The 25463-nt window shown below is 44.3% G+C and overlaps 1 protein-coding gene across 1 annotated transcript in view; it reads left to right on the top strand.

Moving 5' to 3' along the window:
* Positions 1–25124, top strand: part of PPM1E (protein phosphatase, Mg2+/Mn2+ dependent 1E) — a gene marked incomplete at its 5' end in the record, with an annotated part of 58605 nt that extends 33481 nt beyond the window's left edge. Inside the window, 6 exons of the mRNA XM_005424467.2 lie at positions 14591–14709; positions 18983–19182; positions 21266–21454; positions 22534–22677; positions 22934–23027; positions 23297–25124. Of these exons, the coding sequence (XP_005424524.1) occupies positions 14591–14709; positions 18983–19182; positions 21266–21454; positions 22534–22677; positions 22934–23027; positions 23297–24363 (1813 nt within the window). The remainder of the gene's footprint in view (positions 1–14590; positions 14710–18982; positions 19183–21265; positions 21455–22533; positions 22678–22933; positions 23028–23296) is intronic.
* Between the last annotated feature and the right edge of the window lie 339 nt (positions 25125–25463).

Genomic DNA, 25463 nt, shown 5'->3' with positions numbered 1-25463 from the left:
AGAAATGTCCACTGCCTGCTGCTCAAAGGTGGATTCAGAATGCAGAATTCTTTACAGTCCTGACTAAATGTTATTCACTGTTTTTGCTCTTATCAGTCTTCTGCACTATTTTCCTTCAATATATTCCAGAGTGTCTGCAAGGGAAGAGAAATCCATTTTAACTTGGAAATAAAATTTATCAGTGTGTCAATCTCCCTCATGAATGGGATGCCTGAGACATTCACATGATAAGAGAGAAGTCTTTAATTATTGCAGCAGCAAGTACTCAAATTCATCTCAATCATTCCATTAATTTTTTCCTTTCTTTCTTTTTCTTCCTTTCTCTCTTGGTCAGGTTTTGCAGATATCAGAACCTGAGCAGTTACTCAGACATGTCTTATTGTACTTTATTGTTCTTTTCCCTGCACATTTTTCATGTCCTCTGTTCTTTTCCCTGCTAATTTTTCTTGTTCCCTGCATCAGAGAAGAGCTTTGATCACTGAGGTGTTCAAATCAGTAATATTCACTTTTGTTTGCAACTGACATCACATTAAACTGAACATATGTACTAAAAGGGCCACACATATTCCTTTTTCAGCCTAAATAAAACTTGCTATCAAAAATGGACATTTTCTTTCTGGCAAGATGAGATCTGGTTTTAAGAAATGGCTATAAATGCTAATATTTCTTTCCAGTTTTCCCAGTTTCCTTGCTAGGTAGATTGGGGCAATACATTTTGCAGGAGGAAGAACACTAAAGGAATATCCCTTTGTTCCTTTGAGCCATTCCTGCAGGAGAGGGAGAGCACCAGAGATTCAAAATTCTCCATCAAACATAAAAACCTCTTTTTCTCATGCCCAGAAATATGATTGATCCCTGTGAAGATTAACAACATTTTCATAGTTCTTTTTAAAAAAGAGAAGATGTGAGAATTATTTGTAATATTTATAATAAATATTATACATTTTTCATGTCCTCTGTTCTTTTCCCTGCTAATTTTTCTTGTTCCCTGCATCAGAGAAGAGCTTTGATCACTGAGGTGTTCAAATCAGTAATATTCACTTTTGTTTGCAACTGACATCACATTAAACTGAACATATGTACTAAAAGGGCCACACATATTCCTTTTTCAGCCTAAATAAAACTTGCTATCAAAAATGGACATTTTCTTTCTGGCAAGATGAGATCTGGTTTTAAGAAATGGCTATAAATGCTAATATTTCTTTCCAGTTTTCCCAGTTTCCTTGCTAGGTAGATTGGGGCAATACATTTTGCAGGAGGAAGAACACTAAAGGAATATCCCTTTGTTCCTTTGAGCCATTCCTGCAGGAGAGGGAGAGCACCAGAGATTCAAAATTCTCCATCAAACATAAAAACCTCTTTTTCTCATGCCCAGAAATATGATTGATCCCTGTGAAGATTAACAACATTTTCATAGTTCTTTTTAAAAAAGAGAAGATGTGAGAATTATTTGTAATATTTATAATAAATATTATATAATAAAAAGAAATATTAAATAAATAAATATTATCTTTATAATAAATTATTTCTTTATTGATAAATAAATAAAACCCAGGTAATTTCCCCTTCTGTGCTGTCTAAATGAAGCTCACCTTTCCATCATGGTGGCTCAGAGCTAAAGGCTCAGAAGGAACAATGCAATTGTTCTTGGCAAGTTCTCCTAAATATCAAGAATTAATATTCAGCTGGAAGCAGGGAGCCTGGGAAGTTTCCCTAATTGGATTTCTCAGCCCTGCTGCCCCAGGCTGTCCCTGTGGGTGACACTTTGCTCTGCCTGGGCTCTGAGTGGCACAGTGGGGTCAGTTCCACTCTTGTGGGCATCAGTTTTGGTTTTCTTTGCTGCTTTCTTATGTCTCTATTTTGTTGTCCTGGGCATTTTCCTTTGCTGCCATCTCAGCCAGGTGAAAGGAAATCAGAGCTCAGGCTCCAGCCTTGCTGAGCTTTACTTGGGAATGAAAGGATTTTCTCCCTGTCTTTGGTGCTACTAAAAACCTACAAATCAAATGCATGATTTCAGCAAATGATGATGATGACATAACCAGCCCTGATCAAAAAAACCACATTAAATATTAGAAAACACCAAGTTTTGATAAAAGTGAGCATTTTGCCATCAGTCCTTCATTGGTTTTTAACATCTCTAAGTCAAGACATGCTGTGGAATCATGAGCTGAAACAGGACAGAAACAGATGAGGATTCACTGAAGAAAATACAAAAATATTTGATGAGGCAGTGGTAACTTTGTAAATGCCTTGTCCTTCTCCAGCCCATTCCATCTGAGGATTAAAGCATAGTTTTCAGTTATTAATAAATTAAATTTCATGGTACTCTTCCAAAGTTTTAAGGCAATGAAGCTCTTTGTCTCCTAGATGGATGGAGGTGCAGGGATTAAATGATTTGCTGGCAGAGGTGTCATTTGTCAGCCCCAGACCTGGGAGCACTGCTCAGCCTCCTATCATGTTACATCTTCCAATTTACCACTGCTGCCTTATTAGAACTCAAATCCTGCTTTAACACGAATTTCTCCTGTGTTATCTCAGAGCTCAGCTGCTGTTCCTAATCTTTATTTTTTCCTTGCTCTATTATTTTCAGTCTAACCCGTGGCAGTTGTGTCTCTGCTGCTGCCTCCATGCCTCATTAAAGGGCTCACTGGGGTGGGTGCACCACCTGGATTTGGATTTGAAAACCCTGTGCCCTTGAGGAATCTTGGTGCTGCCTGCCTGTACTTCTGATAGATCCAATTCTGTGCTATTAGCAGTGTTTTACAGATAAACCCAGTGAAAATCATCCATTGCAATTTCCAGGGTGCATTCGGAATACTCATTTTTTTTTTAACATTTGGTGCTTTGTTAACAATTAAAAATTCTTTCACTTTCATGGCTCTTCTCTAAACTCTTTCACAGAAATCTCTGTTCCATCTAAGAAAATCTACTTGTTTTATTTTTCCTTGATTGCCTCCTCCTGGATTTGTTCTTTTGTGTTTATATAATTACTATTCTAATTTACTGCTGCCTTTAGCCCAGAACTGTGCCTTGCAGAGGCCCATTTGATTCTTCATTTTTTTAATCATTGTTAGATGATTTTCTCTACCAATATCATTACCAGTGTGTGTTTTGGGGACAGAATTGATTGAATTTATTTTCAAAACATAACTTAGCCTGGGGTTTTAGTAATTTCTGTGTTAGCTACATATTTCATTAGTACTTGATAGAAGGAAGTTTGGTTGGGTTTTCACCTCTCTAGATTTCCTCCTTTTTTTGTTCTTTTGAAATTTGTGTGACCTTTGATCTTCTATCTGTTCTAGGAATCTTTGCTCATTCTTTTTCCAAGGAATCTGTGGTGATTGCTCATATTTAAACACATATATATGTGTGTATATATATATAAAAATGTATTTTAGCTGCAGATGTTGAGTATTTTCCTTCAAGGCAGTGTCTCACTGGTGCTAAAGAATGGTGAGAGAAGGATGATGCAGTTTGAGGATGAGATATCAAGGCAGACAGTTCTCATTTTTATCCCATCACAGGTGATATTCACATTATTCTGGTTACATTTTAGCCTCAATTCCTGTGTAGAGACCTGCTGTTCTTTCCAGCATGGTCCATTTCTTGCTGTTTGTTCAAAACAGTTGTGTAATGTTGCTATCCATGGTTAGCAATTTGCTGCTTTTTATCCAAGGTAGCTTGGATGTCAGTGCTGGTAGAAGTAATCATTTATTTTTAGATTCTAAATCCTTTGGGAATGCACAAAGCACTGTAGACATAGAAGATAATCATTTGTCTCCAAAGGTTCCTTATTTTTTATTAATGTTTTGATTTGCTATTCTCTCTGTCTGCTATCCCTGCCTCCCTGAATATGTATTACCAGGGTAATTGATAGTGTGGCTCCTGAGGAACTCTCTTAAGTGCTGATTAGAGCTGTGCCACTGCTCCATTGGAGGCAGCTTTCAGCCTCCTCATCATGGGCTGAGTCAGTCCTCACCAGTGCATTATTTACAATCCAGCTTCAAACAAGTCCTGCTCATGTTTGAGGAAGATTTCTTCTGATCTGAGTAAATTTCTGCCACATCCCAAATCGACTTCCAGACAATGTCACCTGTTTGCATTTGTTTACTTTCCATAGGGATAAACCCAGAAATTTTGCACATTATTCCATGTTCTTAGGGATAAACCCTGAAATTTTGCACATCATCCCACATTCTCTGTGCTTTGGTTCTGCACAGGACAGACCCAAGGCCTGGCACTGGGTAATGTCACAGATTTTCCTCCCTTTTCACTCAGGCTCATGCTGTCCACAGGCTGTTGTGTGCTCCTTGCTCAGGGGATTATGTAACAGATTCTTTCTTATATTTAGAGCTTGTGCCTCTTCTGAAGAGATCACAGGTCTGATAATAAGCTTAGGGAAAAGTTGACAATCTTCTTTGTGGAGGGGGAGAGGGAAAGCAGAGCTGTTGGGTAATTCTTACATGAGCAGCGTTGTCACCTCTGAAATGAGTGCTGGGAATGTGCTCATCTCACAGAAAATCAAATGGAACAAATAAGACTTAAATCCTGATTATGCTGCATAAACAAAGTCCCAGATTGTGGTGAATAGGCAGAGTTTGTGTGGGTGAATTTGTGAAATATTGAGAAGTCCAGAGTAGAGAACCAATGTCCATAATCTGGTGAGATTTGTAATGTCACACTATGAAATGTCACAGCTTTTCTTTTTTTTTTTCAGTTGACCTTTCAACAGTGATTGGAATATGTGCACAGATTTGTTGTTAAATGGGACTGGGAATAATTTTAAGACATCTCTCCCAAGTTTTAAATCATTCTCTGTACCTTCTAGGACAGGAGAGAGGCCACAGCACTGCAGAACTGTTTGAAACAACAGCTTGTTGGGAATCAGCTCCTGGAGCCTTTGTGAGCAAGAAAAGCTAAATTTAACTGTGTACTGCAGGCAGGCTCTGCTCCATGGGCTCAGGACCTGCCTGGCCCTGTGGAAATCCACATTCCCCAGCTTTGGAGCTCACAGAATTTCCCCACCTTGGTAATCTTAGAGTACAGATCCTCAATAAAGCTGGGAACAGGGAGAGGAGGGAGCAGGGGAGCACAGGGACCCTGTCCCTTGAGCCTGTCCCTCCCTGGGATGCTGTGCCTCATTCCCACAGGCTGAAATGTCATGGAGCCACTTCCAGAGCCCTTAACAACCTGACATGGCCTCCAAGTGTTAGTCCTCCCCTATTTCAGTGTTATTCCTCCCCTATTTCAGTGTTATTCCTCCTCTAATTCACCAGTATTTAATAGAAGGAAGTTTGGTTGGGTTTTTACCTCTCCAGATTTTCTCCCTTTTTTCTTTGTTCTTTTAAAATTCTTTTTACTCCTTAGAGATGCTACAATTTGCAGCATTTCCTGCTGTAAATAGATCCATATAGGAAGTGGAAGGTGAGCTATAAAAGGAAAACTGTTTGCTTGAAACTTATGTTGCTACAACTACTCCCCCAGCTCTTCTCCCTGCTGCATCTGAGTGTAAATCTCTCCTTGGCATTTGTGGGCACAATTCTCCTTGTGAGTTGCTTGTACAGTGAATTTCCCACTGCTGCAGTCCCCTGTGATGGCAGCACAAGGTGGGAAATCCAGATATTCCCACAAATTTCCACCCAGGCACATTATCCCATCAGCACAGATATTGGACTGCATCTTTGAAGCTACAAAGAGCATTAAATTCAACATGTGTGTAACATAATTTGTCAAGTTAATGTCAAGATAATTTCTGCTCCTGTTGCTTTTTGTGTGTTCAGTGTTTCATGATGTGGCCTCTTAAAATCCCAGGGCTGGGATTTCCATGCTGCAGCCTGGAATGTGAAGTTGGATTTGCCATTGTAAAATGTAGGTGATATCTTTGCATTTTCCAGCTGAAGGGAGGGTGGATTATAGGCAAAGGAAGAAGAGAAATATTTGAGTTCAACACTGTGAGGTGCCTTTAAATAATTCACTGGAAGGTTTAGAGCCATGCTATATAATATGTAAACACCTAAGTTCTGCTTATCTCTAATAATTCAGGACTAATCCTAAGCAGCCATTTAACCTGCCCAATGAAATCAAACTTTGTGCCAGTGCAGGATTTGGGAGAGGCTCTCACCTGCTGTTCATGACTGTGATCATTGAAGATGGATGACTGGAGGTTTGGCTGCTGCCTCTTTAGGAAATCTTTTAAACCAGGATTGGAAAGAGAATATTTTACAGCCTGGTGAAAAACATCTAAATGCTGCCATTGTGTCGTTCAGGCCAGAACAACCCAAAGCCCGAATGTATTTTATCTGCTGTTCTGTTCCTCAACACTATAAATAATTCAGATCTGTTGGCTTAACTACTACTGGCAACTGTTATTTATTAAGAATGACTGAAATAACTATGTGGCTCAGTAGAACAGAATGCATTAGGGACTTTAATGTGAAACAGAATAGCTAAAACATTTTGATTATCCTTTAAAGAAAAAGCCTAAACCCCTAAACCTGCCATTATCCTTTGCAATTCTGCAAAGGACAAGTGACACTGGGAATTAGGATGGGATCTTTCTGAGTAACCAAAGGGTTTTTCCTTTAAAAGAGCACTCACCCCAATCACAGAGCCCCTTTTATCCCTCCAGCATCTTGTTCTGTGGGTATCAGTGTCAGTAATTGTCATCTTGAGGTTCCAATCCAATCTTTAATGTGCCCCACTGGGGAATCTTTGAATCTGCCTGCAGTTACACATCTGCCTGTAAAATTACTTTTAAAGGTACTGCATTGTTTTTTCATGTGTGCTTTCATTTGTTTCTCTTGCACATCATGCACAAGAGCAGCAGGATTTTCTGGGAATCAGTGCGAGGGAATTGCTGTTCTCTTGTTCCATCCCCACTTTAGGCTTAATTAATAATATCTGGCACTTCATCATTGGCTTGGAAATTGCTTTCCAGAGGTCAATAGCATTGTCCCTGTTTTGCAGGCACAGAATTCCTGACATCAGGCATTGGTACAGCACAAACACAGCGTGTCCCTGCACAGAATTACAGCCTGAGATGTAGCACTGCACAACAGAATAATTCTGCAAGCCAACTGATTATAAATGGGGCATTTGGAATAAATTTTTTATCACCAAAAAGAGTTGACATGCAGGACTTGGATGAGTAATTATCTAATCTTACATCTGGCATAAACACCCAAGCCATTTGTGTGATGAAGTGCAAGGCACAGGAGGGAGAAGGCAGTGAGGGAACATTCACTGCTGACTCAGTGCCCATAAATCTTCCAGGGTGTGTTTTGCCTTATATTTGATATTTGTTCAATGGGTTGAAAGAAGTTAAGTGATCAAATGTCATTTGGAAATCCTGGTCTGCAATTCTGATTTTTCCTCAGTTACATGAAGATAAATGCTCCAACAGGAGCAGGGTTTGGGGCCTGGCTCTGTGGGCTGTTACTGAAGCTGGGTGTTTGAACAGGCACCATCTTCACCCCTTTTTAAAGAAGTAATTTACCATTTGTTTGCCTTAATGATGACCTGCAGGAGACAGCAGGGAGTGTGTTGCTGTGGAGCATTTTATTTCATTTCTTTGAAATGAAGTCATTAGCTATAACATCAGAATGCATTTTTCTTTCTGACAGAGGACTTGGGTGTGTTAATCTGATCTCTGATAAAACAGAGGCTCTGCATTGGGGGATTCTTATTTAACTTGTATTTCTGACACATCAGATCTGTATGGAATATCCTTTCCACTTAAGGGAAGTATCAGTGGAAGTTTATTTATAACAGAGAAAAAATTGGGCATGAATCAGTGGTAAGTAAATGATGTGCCTGAACTCTTCTGCAAGTTTCCTGCAACATGAACTTTTCTAGAGACTGTGTCATGAATATTTTATAGCAAGGAGAGAAATCATCAAAAACTCCAGCTAGGACATAAAATATCTGAAATAATAAGAATATATATAAGTACCTTCAGAGCGAGCTTGGACACTCTCATTGATTTTAGACAGCATGTCATCCTGGCTTGACAAAATGCAGAATTCATAAATTAAATCTGATGTATACAGTGTATGCTTTTATGCTGATGTTGGCACACTTTCAGATGTAAAATTAAATTACTTTCTCCAATAAGGCAGCACAGACTGAAGCATGGATTCCTTTCTTTGCTAATGGAAGCAGGAGAAAGATATTGAATTATGCTGACTTTCAAACGGACTGAGTGCCAAAGAGAGAAAAATCAATGACATTTTTAATGTCCTGTGGAGCTTTTAAACAGGCCTTGCTCTGCCAGGGAAACTCACTGTGAGGTAACTGCTGTTGACATTGGGTTTCCAGTGAGGAAATTTCCTTCTCCAGGGAAGCAGCAGCTGGCACTGATGTGGCTTTGTCCCCATTCCATTCCCAGCAGTGCCAAGTGGGCACAGGGAGGATTTTGGAGGACTCTGGACACCCTCACACCCTGAGCAGGGAATTTGCTGTGTGAACATGCAGGATAATCCTTGGAAAACAACAACAAAATCCAGAAGGATCTTTCCTCTCTGTATAAACCCCTGAAAGTCACATGAGTGGGTAATACCAATAAATTACCTTTCTTTTGATGAATTAATGATAGGGTAAACACAGATTTATTTTCACTGAGTGTTTGCATTTGCAAAGCTGAATACCAAAGAGCTAAGCTGCACAATCAATGCCCATCAAATAAGTGGCTTGTTGGGGTTTTTAAATTTTATAATAATATTTTTATAATTTTCTAAAGTGCATTTCATAGCAGCAATTAAGATTTTATTATAAAACTATGCAGTCCCTCAGAATCTTACTCCTCAGGTAGAAAATATTCTGATTTAGATGGGGGAGAATCTATATAGATACATCCTCAACATCTTGGTGTCTGTTATACCAGAGGCTCATGGATTGTGGTCCATTTTTCTCTGCATTCCTTCCAAGTCCAGGTTTCCCTTTCTTTTAATAACAGATGGATATAATCTGGCTGTGAAGTGCTGGCATATGATTTCCAACAGCAAACTTTGTATCTTCAGCTCTTTGCTGTAATGAAGAAAACCCTCCCAGAGTCACTTCTGGGAATTCAATTTCTTGCAGTTATTTGGCTTCCAGCTCCTGGCGGAGCCATGCTGGGTTTTCAGGGGTTGTTCATGTTACAGGAGGTGATTTCTGTCATTTTAAATGCAGCCACAGCATCAGCCCCAGAAATTGGAATGAGTAACCTCAGAACCCCCGCACTGGCAGGATGAGTGAGAGAAATAATAGAATTTGGTTTCAAAGATAATACCCAGGCAATTTATCCAGCCAGGAGCTCAGGAGAAGCTGCTCTGTGTGGTTTGGATTCTTCACTGGTTCACCCCTGTGGTGTCAGTGCTATTTTATTGACAGCCATTAAATCACAAATGCTTATGAGTGGTTTGTGGGCAGCCAGCATTTATATTTTAGATACACACTGCCCTTCCTGACATTGTACCTCATCAAAGAGACAGAGATGACCTTTTTATTTTGTCTTGCTCACATTTTGGTGCCTTTATGTACTGCCATGTGCACCTCACCCTCTGGAGAAGGCAATACTGACTTGCTCTGCAGCAGAAATTGCATCAGAGGTCTGAGCCTAATTCATGTGCTGAGAACAGTTTGTGAAAAGCCAAGGGTTTCCCCTGGTGAAGCATCTTCATCCAGCTGTGCAGAGGTTTTCTGATGAGCAGTCCACCTCTGGTTTGGGTATTTTTTCACATCCAGTTAAGACAGACTTAACTACAGAAACATATCTCTACAAAATTGGTCTAGAAAACATCAGTGAGCAGAAAGCAGAAGGTTAAATATTTGGTAAATGCAGTGTCTGCATAGCCAGGGGCATGATAAATGTATCTGAAGTGTCTTTTTGCAATGCTTGTGTATTATATTTCTGCTGCTTACAACTGTCAGCACAAGGACAGGCTGGCTGGGGATGTGAGCAGGCAGCTGTCTCTGGGAGCCTATAGATAGCAGCTTCCTTGGGTAGCACGTTTGCAGCTCCTTCAAACAGATTTATCAAGCATCTTTACTGTCTCACCACTGCCAGCTCAAATGACTTCTCAAGGAGCTTTGGTTATGCAAGCTTTTAAAAGGTGCATTGTTTTTTCTATTTGTTTCTTTTTTTTTTTTTTGTATGTGTGTGTATGCCAGGTTTTTTTTTAGTAACTCACTGCAGCAGATAAATCTAGTGCAGGGTTTCACCATGTGTTAGGGGGGGAAAAAAATAATACTCCATTTGTCCACCGTGACCAGGCTTTAAATAAGCATCAAAACTTCCAGCAGCTGTGCAGAGCAGTGGAACAGCACAGGGCAGAGATGCTCTGGGAGTCAGGAGAGGAGAACCTGCAGAGATGGGAGCTGGAAATAGCATCTGCTGGGCAGATCCAGAGGATACAGCCATAATCATTTTAGGGTCTTGGAATGCTTCACTGAATATTCCCCTCTAGTGCTGGGTGACCTGGGGGAGTGTGGGGACAAACAGGAGCCCCTCAATGGCTCCAAGTCCCTCTGGATGGCCACAGAAACAGGAGGTGGAGGAAGGGAGGGTGGGGAAACAGCCCAAGGAGCTCCCCAAAGCATTTCTCTGCTCATTACTCTGCACTTCTCAGCATGGGAACTTGCAATAATAAAGACTTTAAAGGCTTCTTCAAAGAGCTTCCAGGCTGTATCCAAAGCTCCATCTGGAAGGTCTCATGAGACTTGGGAATGTTTTGTAAATACAGGCAGGGGACAAATGAGGTTTTTCTTAAAGTGAATCTGGCAAAAGTTGCTTTCTAACAAGAGCTTGCAACTGGCCACATGAGCAGGAGTGTTTCCCAAAGTGCATCCCTGCTGGAATGTCTTTTGGAAAGGGTGCAGTTAATTTGTCATCCCTGCAAAGTCTTTTACCACCACAGTAAATTACAGACCTTTGGGGAATGTGCTGTGCTTGGTTCTTTTCAGGTCTTGGTCTTGGATTGCTGGGTGAAACCAAATATGCTGCTTTATCCTGTTTGCCTGTGGATTTGTTTTGTGTCTCAGCAGATTGAATAGCATTTCTATTTAAATCATTCCTCATTCTAACTAAAACAATTGCTGTTCTGTGGTGTCAGGGGATTCCTGAGGTAACAGGAACACTGTACATTTTGTGATTTAGTGCCTGCTTTGCCTCTTGAAAGCCCCAGTTCGTTTTGGTCCATTTTCCCTGTTTGTTTGGGTTAGTGATGCCTCATCAGCTCCCCCAGACCATGACAGGGCTGGGGATTTTCAGCCCTGGTGGCCCTTGCTGTGGATTTTAGGCAGGGGCTGCAGCTTCATTTTCCCATCAGCAGTGCTAATGCTCAGAACTGAGAGTTTTAAGAACTTGAGGTCTCTCTTTGCTGGTTTTCCCCTCTCCTGCAGCTGTTGATGACACTGTGAGTTATCCAGAGCTGTTGTTTGCCTGTGTGTTCCACTTAGCACTTCTGGCAGTGCATGAGAAAAGAGTGAGAAAAACTAAGGAAAGGTATCAGAAGTATGAAAGTATAAATCTCCTAAAAATTGAAAATATCTCCCACTCTAATCTTGGTATTTTTCCCTTCAGTTAGGCTCTTAGCAAGAAATTCCAGAATACTTCACAGACACGAATTTAGGCCTTCTCAAGCCTTCCTCCTCCTCCTCCTCCTCCTCTCCCTGAGGAAATGACATTCTCATTCCTTGTTTGCAGATGAGGAATGAAGGTCTGAGTGGTGAAGTGACTCGTCCAAGGTCAGCTGCTGAGTTAGTGGCACAGCTATGAATAGACAAAGGCATTTTAGCTCTCAGCTCTCTGCTAAACAAGACTGTGCCCTCCCAGTTTCAATTTGTCAGACTTCATGACTAATAACATTTGAGCATCTAGAACGTGGCAGAAGAATTTCTTTTCAGAGCCAGCAGGTAACCCCTGCTTACACCAGCAGCAGGGTGGGAGCTCCTCCCTGTCCCCAGGGATCCTGGTGACACTTTCTGGGTGTTGTGAAGAGAGAGAGCTTTCCCCCTTGGATTGCTGTTTGTGTCATGCTGTATCTGCTCACCTGAGTGCTCACTTTGGTGCTGAAAACAGAGATCCCAGAGCTGACTCTTCATTTGTCTTGGTGTAGCAGTAATGAAGTGTCCTCAGAGCAGTTTGCCTTCAACAGCTATTTTAAACCTCCAGTGCAATCTGCTGTTCCTTGAAGGGAAAAAGTAATTCAACTAAAAGTGCTCTGAGGAGCCAAGGGAGAGAAGGAAATGTTGAGAGGCGCTAATCAGGAAGGGGAAATCATCTGTCTGTGTGTGGGCACCTCCCTGCTCACATGGCACAGCCCTGCAGCAGCCACATAAGAAGCTTTGTGATCAACAAATGTCAAGGGCAATTAATTCTTGGGCCAGCAGCTGTTATTATTAGGACAAAGAGTGGCCAGACATAGAAGGGAAGCCTTCAGCTGATTTGTTTTCTCTACCTTTCCCCTCGAAATTGATCAGTTGCTCAAGCCCCAGTGGTGAACTCCCTTGCAATAAGAATTTCAAATCTGCCATCTCTTTTCTTTTCAGTAGGAGAGTTTGTATTAGATTCAGAGCACAGAGGAACAGCTCAGGGAAGGTGTTTAGAAAGTCCTCCCCACTTTAATGCTATCAGGATGGAGAGGAGTTAAGCTGGTAACATAATAATATGTGGGCTGAATTAAACCCACCTCAGACTGGTTTTCTCAAACTTAATTCATGGAAGCACAGCACTTTTAGGCATGACTTAATACCCTCCCAGAGTTATTCCAGGATTGCTACAATGCAACTGTGGGTGTTCTAAACACACCTACGCTGCCAGAGAATCAGGAAGGATGTACTCAAAATCCTTTAATTTATCTAATAACATCTTTAGCAGCTTTTTGTGTAGGTTTAGCATTGTAATGGAAATGCACTCTTTGGCTGGATATAGAGCTGCTGTGTGCAAATGGAACACGTGAACAGCACTTGGAGCTGGGGGGAAATACTCCGACCTGCTACACCCCCTGTAAATGCACTTTCACTTGTGCCATTGGTCACTGCAGTTAAAATAATAGCTAAAATTTCAGATACAAGTGTTCATGGCTCTGGGTATCCACACACATTGCTGTGCCCCCTCCCAGGCCCAGGCAGAGCAGAAATTCCTCCTCTCTGGGCTATTTTTTCTTTGCTGTTTAGGTCCTGAGTCTATTTTAGCCACTGCTGTTGCCCCAGTTCCAACCAGGTTCCCTCTTTGCCCATCAGTGGATGTTCCTGAGGTTTCTTTACAAGAGACACAAAACAAGTTTGGTTTTTCAGCACTGAGCTGGTCAGGGGAAGCCTCGGACTGGAAACAAGCTCAGATTCCTGCGGGTGCCCTGCTGGTAACTGCTGGGATAATTCTTCTCTCCCGAGCACTGCAACCTCTCCCTGTTCGGGGAATCTCGTGTAACATGAGCAGAACCAGCATCACCGCCTGACAAACCTGCTCTTTGTGAGCCAAATAAAGACAGAAAAAAACAAGACAGGAAATCAGCTCCTCCACGTGCCAGCAGCAGGGGATGTGCCGGGGTTTTCCTCCGGATGGGAACGGGATCAGAGCCCCGGGCTGGGCTGGGAAGGTTCGGCCCTAAGGCAGCTGATTTCCCCCAGCAGCTCGGAATCCTGCCTGGGAATTCCAGGGAAAAGCCTCGGATGGGTGGGGCCCTAACGAGGCGCTGTGTGACTTCCAGAGCTTCCTAACAGTGTTAGACAAAGCTATTTATTGTTAATCTTATCCTTTAATCATTTATAGATATGTTGATCAGAAGGAATAGGTTAAGGAAGTGTTGTTGTTCACTGCCTGTTCCCTGGATTTCTGACTTGGAATTCTGTGGTTGTTGGGTGGTTTCTGGGCTGGAATTGGCTCTGTGTCTCTCTGTAGCCCTGTGATACTGGAATGTCTTGGGAAAAACACCATTACCCCAGTAAAATCTGTGGAAATTGGAAGTTTCAGGCTGCGTCAGCAGGAGACACCTGGAGAGGTTGAGGTTGACCAATGGGAAATGCAAAGTTATACATAAATTAAGAGGTATTCAATTCCTCTTGAATGAGAGAATGTACATTAAAGTGGCCTTGGCTTGCTATAGATTAATTAACCTTGGGGGATACCAGGTTTAATTAAACTACAGTGAGTTAAAGCCACTTCACTGTGGGTAGAAATCATTCCTGAGGGAGCTTTTTTACCTTATCCACATCAGCTCCCTGTGGGTTAACCTGAACTTCCAGTGCCCCTTAGGGAGCCTTTGGACACTTTGAAATCTGAGGAACTCTGGAACCCGGACTCCAAAGCTTAGGAGAAGCTGGACTTGAGTCAAAATTGTACCATACATATGTAAAAAATGTACAGTTGTGTGACAGACTCTGGAGGGTTCAAGTCTAGATTTGAAAAGAATTTAAATAGAGGTTTTGAACTGAAACATTAAAACTTAAGAACCAGGGAACAGAGGAGTGAAAGGGGGCAACCAAAACCCATCAGTGAGTCTGAGGTCTTGCTGCAGGGCTCAGGCAAAGAACCTTGGTGAAAAACACACTCATGTTACCTTGCTGAATCACACTAAAACATCTTTTTGTGGTTTCTCTTTTTCCTTTCCAGTAATTGCCCCTCATTCCTGGCCTCTGCTTTAGCCAGAGCAACTTCAGATGAAGTCCTGCAGAGCGACCTCTCGGCGCATTTCCTGCCCAAGCACGTGGACAACGCCGACGGCATCATCCCTTCCTGGCACCCAATTCCCAAATTCCCAAATTCCACCCCTGGGCTGCAGTTCTGGGACAGGAACACCTCACATGGATGGAAAAAACTTCATGGAGAACTTACCCCCACTCCTGACAGAGCTGCAGGTCTAATTGCTCAAATCAAACCTTTGGAATCACTCTTTTGAGTGCATTTTCGTGGCTGTGTCTGATGGCCCTGAATCTCTCTCTCAGCACTTTATACAATGTGGTTCTGCTGGCAAGTGCCAGTTGTCCTCCCTCATCCTTGGAGCAAAGTCAAATATATGTGGGAAGAGATAATTTAATTCTGAATTATTTCAGTCAGTGTGGTTTTTACTATGGCTTGTAAGGTTTTTTTTTATGGTTTTAGCAAAAGGTAGTATAAAGAGATTTTGTGATTAAAAGGAAGAAAATTCCTTTTCCTCATTTATCTGTGTTGGCTGACAAGATTTTTGCAGCCTCCAGCTCAAGGTCGTGCACCCTAACTCATTTCAGGAGTGTGCTGGCCTAAATAACCTTGAAAATTAACTGGGTTGTTCATTACAACAAAAGCCAATGTTTCTCACATGTAGTAACAGCAATTCTGTCATTTGATCTTGAAAATATCCCCAAACTACTTTGTCCATTCCCTCCTTTTTTGATTTAAAAAAAACCCTGTAAATTATTCTGGAGGTAAGGAGGATCAATAAATCTGGCTCTTCAAAAAAGAAGATCTTGCTGTATTCCCCAGAGGCCCTTGGAAACCTCAGGAACAGAAAAACCTGCTCTGGGTTCTCTTTTGTAGGTATTGCTGCCTCCTCCTGCTGAGCAGGTAAATGGAATAGATTTGTCATTGTTCTGGCTGAGCAGCTTTCATTAATTTCAAATTGAGATCTCTGAAACTTGCATAAATATTTGACAGTCTCCAAGGAAATGTTGACTAAGCCTCCACACAGAATATCTACAGAATTCAACAAAAAAGGAAAAAAAAGAAAGGAAAAAAGCTACCACAAAACCCTCACACCTACAGAAATTGACATTTAAATATATCTAAGGCTGTAAGACAGAGGCAAACATAGATTGAGATGAGAACAGACTGGAGCAGGCACTAAGAATAGGGCTCCAGATGCAGTTTGTTGAGGTGAATTGTCATAATGAGGCTACTTGGAAATAAAATATCCCTTTGCTGATGCAGTGTGAATGTTAAATTGTGAGGGTTTAGGGGGAGAGGAAGAGAGGAAACATCCTCTGGCCTGTAGTAAAGCAACAGCTTCATACAAACCCTGCAATTTCAAATTAATCTAAGTGATAATTTTCTAAAACAGGACATCAGCTCAAGTGTCATAGAGTGACAGACTCACAGAAAGGTTTGGGACATTAAAGATCAAGTCCCACCCCCTGCCGTGGCCAGGCACACCTTCCACCAGCCCAGGATGCTCCAAGGTCCATCCAGCCTGGCCTTGGGCGCCTCCAGGGATCCAGGGGCAGCCCCAGCTGCTCCATCAGTGCCTCAGCAGCCACCAGGGCCAGGCTTGGCCCAGCAAAGCCAGACAAAAGTGGTGACAGCAGCAGCAGCTCCATCCTGGAGACCCTTCCAGAGGAGTCCTGGAGAATCCTGGGCTGGTGCTCAGAGGAGATCTGCCCTCAGTGGTGCCACACAGGGAGAATTCAATGCTTTGGAAGAAAGCAAATGAAAGTGTGGCAGGTGGTGAAAATGGGATTTCTACATCTTGGAGTTTGATGCTCAGAGTTCACTGTGCCCTGATGCTGTTTGAGCTGCTGCAGAATGTGAAACCGAGCTGAATTTCACTGCCTGGCTTTAATATCCAGTTCTATGTCAGGTTTTTTATGAACCCAGAAAGATTTTTACTCTGTGTAATACAAGGAGACATTTACCTGATTTGCCTCAAGTTTGAATTTGCTGAAAGATAAAAAAAAAGCTATTTCAAATTTCCTTAGTGGCACATTTCACTCTGAGATTTGCAACATGACAAATCATGTCCTGTGCTTAGGAGTGGTGAAAGCAGTTCTTGGTGTGGAAAGAAATGAGAAACTCCATGACAGAAGAATGCAAATCTACAAGAAGAAAAACTGATTGGAGTCCACAAATGTAGGATTGCAAGATTCAGGGTCTGCTGTGTTTGGGGTGACCATGTGTTTTTTGATATCTGAATCACAGGCCATGATTTTCCTCTTCTAGCTGCAAGAGATTTTCCATGAGACCTGAATGATGTTGGATTTCTTTTTTGAAAGTCAGGTTAAGGACATTTAGGTTTGGGGTTTGTTTGTGGGGGAAGAGAATCAGGTGGAAGTTTGGCTTTGTTAAGGAACCAGCAGAGGCTGGATAGCAGGACCATGGGACCTGCTGGTGGTATCAAATTTCCAGGAGACGTCACATCATAATGTCCATTACCCAGTTGTTCCAGGTTCTAGGAGATGGATCCTAGAGATATCCAAAGGGATCTCAAGCTCCTAGATAAGGGAAACCTTGGTTCTGACCCCTGTTGTCACACTGTCCATGTTATCAACACAGCTCATAAAACATGGCACTAAAAAGCAGGACCTGATTCCTGGTATCCTTCCTACCCTCCTTCTGCCCTGTCATCTTTGGGAACAACAATGCCTGAGCTGGATTTCCCACTCACTGTGGTGCAGCTCAGCATTCCCTCCAACCTTGGGGATTTGGGAGCAGCAGGAGGGAAATGAAATTCTCCGTGACACAACTGCAGTGCCAGCTGAGTCAGCTCTGGCTCAGCGTGGCAGCATTAACAATTGATGAGTAATTTCCAGCTGTGAGGGGGTGGTTTTTATTGTGGCATTTTATTATTCTCCTGTTTTAACCTCACAAGCAGTTGCTGATGATGCTGACACCACACAGGGTCCCCTGGGAAGGGCAGTGAGGATCTCAGCAGGGTCACTGGGTTCACTGCCACCCTCCTGCAGAGGTGCCACAGGTGACTCTGCCATGTGCCCACTTCCCTTCACCCCTGCCCAGTGGGGAGGGATGGGAGAGCAAACTCTGTGGGCTTTCCTCTGGGAAATAGAACTTGGACACCTCAGGTTGGACGTGTTCCCTCTTTAAACAGGTTACCCAAAGGGATTTCTGGTGGCCCCAGAGAGAGCAGCACAGGTGGGGTGAGGAACCCCACACTCTCACTGTGGCAATGTTTGATTTCCACCCCTTGGTTTTAAAGCTGTGTGATCGAGGAGCCAAGCTTCCTTCTGGTTATTTATCCAGTGTATTTTCAGTTTAATGCTTCTTGATTGAACCAACTCATAATCAACAGAGCTGGGACAATATTACAATATTTGTTCCTAAGGGTCTGGGCCCCCTGGTCACTGTAGACCTAGGACAGAAATTTGTAAATGCTGCTTTTAGGCTCTGCATAGAATTCCTGTCAACTGAGAGATGCTGCAGCTCCCTCCTCTCCTCCCTGCATGTGAGCCCCTCCTCCTCCAGGAGTGATTGGCACTCCTGGATTGCTGCTGTTCAGCTTTGAAGATCCCTGCCTTTGGTGAGCCATTGTGAACAAAGAGATGTGGATGTGTTCAGCTCTGATGCTGACTTCCTGTTTTCCTCTCCTGAATTTCAGAACAAATGTCAAGTGCCTGAGTTTTCATGTTTTAAAATGACAATTTTCAGGAGCTCCAGTTCAGCATTTTCTAAAATTTGAGGCCTTTATGGTTTTCTCATTTGCTCATGCAGATTTCTCTGACACACCGTTGTCAGGAATATGGGAATAATAGGAAATCAGAGAATAGCTAAGAAGGCACCTGTGCACTGCTGAAAGTGCACAAAACATCTTAAAATCACTCTACTAATTTCTGCAGATTGTTTCCACTGCCTTGCCTCAGCTCTGCAATGAAATGGGGTTTAGAAAAGAGAATTTGGTCCAAACCCAGTGTGTCATTGTCACAGAGGGTGGGTTCTGTAGGTGGCACCCTGTGCCATGACACAGTCCCTGTCAGAGCTGCACCACCCTGGGCAGGGCCAGGCCAGGGATCCAACACTTCTCGTGCCTTTCATTTTCTCTGCTGCTGCAAATGAGTTCCCCAAAGGCACAGGGAAATGTTTAAGTTAAAAAGACAAACAAACAATGAGCTGCTTACTGATGAATGCTGATTATGGTGACTTTGGCTTCTTCTTTTCATGCATCAGAGCCCAGAATTTCCCTGCTGACATCAACTGCTTGGCTAAAATGGTTTTGTTTCATCTCTCTAATGTATGCAAGGGAGAAAACTCTGACTTAATAACACTCTCAAGGCTTTCATCTGTGCTTTGTGCCTTCCTCAGAGATCGAGACGGTGAAGTTGGCCCGTTTAGTTTACAGCAAACTGCACGAGATCTGCAGCAGCTGGGTGAAGGATTTCCCCCTGCAGCCCAAGCCCCACCGCTACTACGAGACCTCCATCCACGCCATCAAGAACATGCGCAGGAAGATGGAGGACAAGCACGTCTGCATCCCCGACTTCAACATGCTCTTCAACCTCGAGGTGAGCTCACACAAACATGTCCTGTGGTCAATATTGTAAATGCAGGTCCACCAATGAGGGGAGAGAATGATGCATCTGACTCCATGTTCTCAGAAGGCTAATTTATTACTTTATTGTACTATGTTATATTAAAGAATACTATACTATACTAAAGAATAGAGAAAAGAGACTTACTGAATGCTAAAAAGATAATGAAAACTCCTGACTCTTTCCAGAGTCGTGACTCTTTCTTTTGAAGAGTCCAGTCCAGGCTCTTCAACCTCGAGGTGGGTTCACAGACACACATTCTGTGGTCAATATTGTAAATGCTGGTCCACCAATGAGGGGAGAGAATGATGCATCCGACTCCATCTTATCAGCAGGCTAATTTATTACTTTATTATACTATGTTATATTAAAGAATACTATACTATACTAAAGAATACAGAAAGGATACTTACTGAATGCTAAAAAGATAATAATGAAAACTCCTGACTCTCTCCAGAGTCCTGACACAGCTTGGCCCCAATTGTCCAAAGAGTTAAAACAACTCACACCAGAGTCCAATGAAACAATCACCTGTGGGTAAACAATCTCCAAACACATTCCAGACGAGCACAACACAGGAGAAGCAAACGAGATAAGAATTGTTTTCCTTTTCTCTGAGGCCTCTCTCACTGCCTTTCAGCTTCCCAGGAGAAAAACCCTGGGTGAAGGAATTTTTTCAGAGAATGTGAATGCCACAGGTCAATGGTTTGCATCCTGGGAAAGCAGGAGGTTTTCCACTGAGGGAGTGAAGGGGGATGGACCTCAGCAGGGTTGGCAGTTGGTCACCTCACAGTTCATCTCTGAAGCCACTTGGCAGCTGGGGTGGGTCTGCTCTGCTTTTCAAGCCTTCCTCTTGGGAAGAAGAAGCCAAAAGCAAAAATAAGGAAATTAAGTTAAAAAATCCAAAACAAACCCAAAACTTACAGCACTATGAGGTGCAGCTCACACACAATTCTAGAAATGCGAGTAGTTTGGTGGAACTGGGGCCTGTCTTCCATTAATTTCTTGATGTGGCCACTGGTCAGACACTCATTCTTACTCTCCTTTGAGATACAAAACTGGACACTCAGGAATGGAAAGTAAAAGAAAATGGCAAGAATTTTACCTTTAGGATCAAATTGCTGCATAATTACTTCTTTATTACACCCTGTCACTTTAATAACCATCTTCTGCCCCATCCACATTCTTACCTTTAAAAGATATTAATGCAAACAGAGGCAGATGTTTCCTTTGCCTGTCAATTGTCAGCTTTCTTATTCCAATTTGTGTTGGAGCCCATTACCTAAAAATTACAATGTGCAAATATTCCAGTCACTGAGCTGGCTGTCAAGGTTGAATTGGCTCTGTCAGTGGGTTGGTGTTGTGTGTGTGAGTTGCTGGAGTTGCTGGAGTTGCTGTCTCCTGGTACCACGTTGTTTCTCTGAACAGAGGAGAGGAAGCTGAGAAAACTGCCTTGAAGATGAGTGATTTTGCTGTATTTGATTTGTGAATGTAATCACAATTTTCTGATGAGAGAGCACATGCAGTTTTTTTTAAAACAGAGGCATCTAAGATGATATATTTTACATTTAAGGAAAAAAGAAGAGTGAAAGCAAAGACTGGCTGGCTTCACATTTTAACTGTACTGGCATTTTATCCCTGGTGGATTCCAATCATGATGTAGACTTCATGCAAACTGTATTGGATGTTCTTCTCTCTCTGTGGTTTTTGCAGTCACAAAATCTCCTGCACAATTTGATGAGAATGGCACTTCCTATTTGAGTTGTGTGCCTGAGCTGTAACAAATGGGACCTAAGGAGCACTGAGAGCACCACACAGGGGATTCTGGCAGGGCATCTCTTGCACTTTGCAGGAAGAATTCAACAGCAAGGTGGAAATTTCCCACTGTTGCAAGTGCAGGTGCTCAGGGTAGTTTGCTTTTCCAGTGGAGACTGTGTCTCTAATTGCAGTTTAATGAAGACAGCACAAATCCCAAGTTCAAAGCTTTAAGACAATCCAATGAGATGTTTGTATTGCTTTCACCTGAGTTTTTTCCTCCCTGTGTTTCCTCTGGCAGGACCAAGAAGAACAAGCTTATTTTGCAGTGTTTGATGGTCATGGAGGAGTGGATGCTGCCATCTATGCCTCCATCCACCTGCACGTGAACATGGTCCACCAGGAGATGTTCCAGCAGGACCCGGCCGAGGCTCTGTGCCGCGCCTTCCGCGTCACCGACGAGCGCTTCGTGCAGAAGGCAGCCAGGGAGGTGAGGGCTCTGCTGCACTGTGGTGTCATGGTTTGCCTCAGATACCTCGGGTTTCTCCCTGTAGATTTCCCCAGGTGTGCCAATCACCTCTCCTTTCCCCACCCTGACCCCTGCTGAGTGCTGTCTGTCAGTCCTGGCATTCCCGAAGGGCATCGAGTGATGGCAGAGTTCAAAAGATGCCTCAGCCCTGGGGCACATTGGGCCATCCAGGTGTCATTTGTCCCCTGAGACTCCCCCCCTTACCTGGTTGGTGGGATCCCTGCCCCTTCCCTGCCCCTCTCCCCGGGGTTAAAATGAACAGCAACCACGCGGTTCATAGGTTCTGTTGGAGCTGTTACTGCATTCAGAGGCCAGTGGGCCAGGAATAAAGCTCTGGATCAAAACCCTCCAGCAGAACCAACTCCTTTCCTTCACCATCGCCTTAAAGCTTCTCCACCAGAGGTAAACCTGAGGTCCTGCATGTCTGGACTTGTCCCACGTGCCCAGCTGCAGCATCCAGCCAGCCAAAGGTGTCTCTGAGGTGAAACCACCACAGCTGCTGCCTTTGGTCAAGCAGCAAGGGCCAGACAAGCCAGGCACGTCCCATCCACTTATATTGGTAAATAATTCCAACAGGACTGAGAGCATTAACTGCAAATCAATCCTGCCTTTCCAGAGAGGCACAGTAGAATCAGCACAGAGCTCTCCATGCCCCGCTGGTGCCTTTCTGTCCATAGCTTCACATCCCATCAAAATGTCAGCTCCTGCTTCTCCCAGCTTCCAGCTCCTCTGAAGGATGCTGCTGCCATTCCCACACTCAGCTGCCTCCCAGGCTCAGCCCTCGGGGTCACCAACACCCAGCTGTGCCTAGCAGGAGCAGGAGCAGCCCCAGCAGTGCCCAGCTCCTGGCAGGCAGGTCCCATGCCAGGGATGTCATGGGACACATTGGTGTTCAGCCAGGTTGGCACCAAGGGGCTGTAGCTGTATGGAAAGCACTGCCTGTTCCTCCCTGGGAATAGGCTCTGTGCTGCAGATTCCACGTGTTCTGTCCCTGAGTTAAGGAAGAAAATGCTTTGAAATGGAAATGTATTTTGTTCCAGAGTCTGCGCTGCGGAACCACCGGGGTGGTGACTTTCATCCGAGGGAATATGCTGCATGTGGCTTGGCTGGGGGACTCCCAGGTCATGCTGGTGAGGAGAGGCCAAGCTGTGGAACTGATGAAACCCCACAAACCAGATCGAGAGGTGAGAAGGGCCTGTCTGAACAGCCCTGGGCAGTGACCAGCACAGGTACCAGCTCTGGGGCAGTGCTGCCATGCCAGGATCTCTGGGAGCAGCAGAGCATGTTCCACTTATCCCGGTTTGTTCGGATCTGTGAGCAAATCCTTTGTCTCATGGGGCCTGCCGTGTTTGTGAAATTCCAGATGTTGATGGGAGTGCTGAGTGTGTGATGCAGCTCTGACTGCTCTCTTGTGTTGCTCTCTCTTGTGTTGCTGCTCAGGATGAGAAGAAGCGAATCGAGGCCCTGGGCGGCTGCGTGGTCTGGTTTGGAGCCTGGAGGGTGAACGGGAGCCTCTCTGTCTCCAGAGCTATTGGTAAGAGAGAGCCTTCATTCCTTTTTGAGACTTGCTTTGCTTTTTAACTATAAAATTTTAATTTTCTAGTCATCAAAATTTGACATACAGCTGAAGATAGACCTATGAGCAATAACCTCTGGTTTTCCCCCTACAGTCTGAGGGAATAATTTCCAAATAATTGCTGTAACTTGGGGTAAGAGTCATTGGCTCCACACTGAGTTAATAAAGGGCTGCTGGAAGCTGTGGCTGCAAACCCACAGTTGTGTTTCTGTGCTGTTCTTCCGCAGGGGACGCTGAGCACAAGCCATACATCTGTGGGGACGCAGACTCTGCCTCCACGGTGCTGGATGGCTCTGAAGACTACCTCATTCTGGCCTGTGATGGCTTCTACGACACAGTGAACCCCGATGAGGCAGTCAAAGTGGTGGCTGACCATCTGAAGGAGAATAACGGTGACAGCAGCATGGTAGCACATAAATTGGTGGCATCTGCTCGGGATGCCGGCTCCAGCGACAACATCACGGTCATCGTGGTGTTCCTCAGGGACATGAACGCGGCGGTCGCGGTCAGCGAGGAGTCGGACTGGACTGAGAACTCCTTCCAAGGGGGGCAAGAAGACAACGGGGAAGACAAGGAGAACCATGGAGACTGCAAACGGCCGTGGCCCCAGCACCAGTGCTCAGCACCTGCAGATTTAGGCTATGAAGGACGAGTGGACTCCTTCACCGACAGAACTAGCTTAAGCATAGGCTCCAGCGTTAACCCCTTGGAGGATCAAGGCTATTTAGACCTGACAAAAACAGAAACTAGTACACCTCAGAGTGCCAAATGTCTGCCACCAGTCCAAGCGTTTAGTCCTGGCATACCAAAGAGCGCGGGTCCCATCAGCGGCTCCCCGGTGAAGAGCGAGGCCCCGGAGCTCAGCGCGCCCTGGGGCTGCGGGCGGAGCGATCGCGGGGAGGACGAGCTCGCCCCTCTGAGCTCGGGGGCTGCAGGGCAGGGCATCTACAGGGTCAGGGGCTCATCCCCCGTCTCCTTCGGGCTGGAAGATGAACTGTTCCAATCCTTGGGAAAACGAGCTGCGTTCTCTCATTTGCGGCTCTGCAGCGGGAAGAGGCGGCGAGGAGCCAGGCTCAAACCAAAGTTTCACACGCCCCTCTGGGCTCAGGAGCCTTCCCAGGGAGAAGGATCCGGCCTGCCCTTCCCTGCCCGGGGCCGCAGGAGCAGGAGGGCGTTGGCCCGGCCCTCCCCGTGGCGGAGGCTGCCCAGCCACGGCTCTTACAGCGAGTGTTTGATGCGAAGACAAAGTCATTGTATACCAGACCCACACCTTCATCAATGCTGTAAAATGTAACCAGCCCCTCGTGTTCCCCTGTCAGACTCCCAAAGTAGACATTCCCAAAATAAAACTGGCATCATCAGAAAGCGAAAAAGAAAAAAAAAAAGAAAAAAAAAAAAAAAAAAAAGAGGTGGGCATTTCCGAACTGTACTCCGATCCCCTGCCAAGCTCAACCCCTGTGTAAATAGAACTAGGAATTAACCAATGTAGTTGTTTGGATCTCTAACAAAGTTTGGTGGTGGTGCCACCCCCAGCAATGCCGCAGCCGCCCGACCACCCGCACACACGAGTGTCAGCCACATCCAGCAGGGAGAGCCCAGCAGCGCTGCACGTGGACAGACAGACAGACAGACAGACAACGCCAGGGCACGGTCCTTACACACGCAGAAGGTTGCACCTGCCTGAGAAATGTCTGTGGAGCAATACTCAAAGAACGATCTGGGTTAGAACTGCCAAATTTTTTTAGAGCGGGGGGAAGTTTCCATAGAGTCGAGGTGTGGGGTTTTTTTGGGTTTTTGTTTTTCCTTTCGTGTTCTGCTTTCTGTTTATTCCAGGTGAGCGTTAAGATGAATTAGAAAATTACATCCACTTTTGCAGGTAGACGACTAAAAGCCATACAGGGTTTACCAGGTACCTTAGGAATGGACACACTAAGCTCCTGCTGCTCTGGTCTCAGACTCCCATCGAGGTACAGACTCATCATTTACCTTTTTTTTTTCCATGTAATATAAAATGCAGACTATGAAGAAAACTTTTCTTGCAGTTTAAAAAAAAAATTATTTCCTATAGCTCGAGGTGCAGTGTAGGGAATTTCATATCTTTCTGGTGCTTTTAGTGGCATTTTCCTCATTTCTCAGTTTAGGAAATTGTTCTCAATGAGTTGAACATGACTGTGCTTAATGTTTTGAGCCAACCTCTTCCCACCTTAACTTCATCTCAGGTCTTAAAAGAACCCAACCCGTGGAGGTGTCCAGTCCCACCCTCTGTCCCCGCGCCCGTCCCAGCGGAGATCAGGAGCTGTTGGATGAGCTGTGTGGCTCTGGTGAGGATTCCCAGCTGGCAAAGGCCGCATTTCACAGCCAGTGGCAGCAGGAAGGGCGCAGCACCCGGGCTGC

This window comes from Geospiza fortis, unplaced genomic scaffold, assembly GCF_000277835.1.
Source record: "Geospiza fortis unplaced genomic scaffold, GeoFor_1.0 scaffold538, whole genome shotgun sequence".
In the NCBI taxonomy this organism is placed as follows: Eukaryota; Metazoa; Chordata; class Aves; order Passeriformes; family Thraupidae; genus Geospiza; species Geospiza fortis.
Note: the sequence above shows the minus strand (reverse complement) of the source record. Positions and strands in the feature narration are given on the sequence as shown.